General features: G+C 35.0%; 1 protein-coding gene across 2 annotated transcripts; it reads left to right on the top strand.

The window, feature by feature from the left end:
* The first annotated feature begins 6 nt into the window (after positions 1 to 6).
* LOC111390032 (trafficking protein particle complex subunit 2-like) lies at positions 7 to 637 on the top strand. 2 transcript variants are annotated; one of them, XM_023015019.1, is made up of 3 exons: positions 7 to 194; positions 277 to 359; positions 476 to 637. In XM_023015019.1, the coding sequence occupies exons 1-3, from the start codon at positions 114 to 116 to the stop codon at positions 582 to 584; spliced, it is 273 nt and encodes a 90-aa protein (XP_022870787.1). In that variant the 5' UTR covers positions 7 to 113; the 3' UTR covers positions 585 to 637. The 2 variants fall into 2 exon arrangements, with proteins under 2 accessions (XP_022870787.1, XP_022870786.1); XM_023015018.1 differs by having other exon boundaries at positions 8 to 194; positions 274 to 359.
* The last annotated feature ends 182 nt before the right edge of the window (positions 638 to 819 follow it).

Genomic DNA, 819 nt, shown 5'->3' on the forward strand with positions numbered 1-819 from the left:
TTAATTAGATTTCCAATGAAAATTTTGTGGTCAAATTGAATATTTCCCTCACAATTGAGCAGGGGATCCGAAGTGAAAAGTGAAAACTACTCATAGAAGAAAAGTGATAGTCAATGGCAAGCACCGCGTGTTTCATGATTGTCAGCAAAAGTGATATTCCGATTTACGAAGCTGAAGTCGGCATTGTCCCCAAAGTATGCCTCATTCAAAATATGTTTTCTTTGACACTTCGTATGATCGCTTTTTAATAAATTCTTTGATCATACATTTAAGAAGGAGGATGCAGCGCATCAGCATCAGTTTATATTACATGCTGCGTTGGATATTGTCCAAGACCTCGCGTGGACTACGAGTGCTATGTTTGTATTCAACCTTAGTTAACTCTATGCATCTGATCATCTGGTGTTAGTCGGTTTAATGATAGCCATTAGTTTTGTAAGTGTTCATTACTGTTTACCATCATTTTGTGAACCAGGTTTTTGAAAGCAATTGACAGATTCAATGATTTGGTGGTTTCTGTCTATGTGACTGCAGGACATATCCTTTATTTGTTCTTTTCTAATTTAATGTATTACTATTTTTAATTTTTTTTTTCCCTTCCCGAAATCAAAGAAGGAAACACTAAGTATTGAAGGAACACGTGGCTATGTGCTTCTATGTTTCCATTTTATGCGCAAGTGCAGTTAGCTGCACTCTCACAAATTTGTTTTGCTTTTTTCCACTTAATACTTTATTCAGTAGCTTACTTTTTCTATTAACTTAAAAAAATACGGAAATGGAGTTATTTTTTTTTTGCCTGAGCCCCCTTATGATGTTTTG

The sequence above is a fragment of the Olea europaea genome, unplaced genomic scaffold (assembly GCF_002742605.1).
Source record: "Olea europaea var. sylvestris unplaced genomic scaffold, O_europaea_v1 scaffold6422, whole genome shotgun sequence".
Classification (NCBI taxonomy): domain Eukaryota; kingdom Viridiplantae; phylum Streptophyta; class Magnoliopsida; order Lamiales; family Oleaceae; genus Olea; species Olea europaea.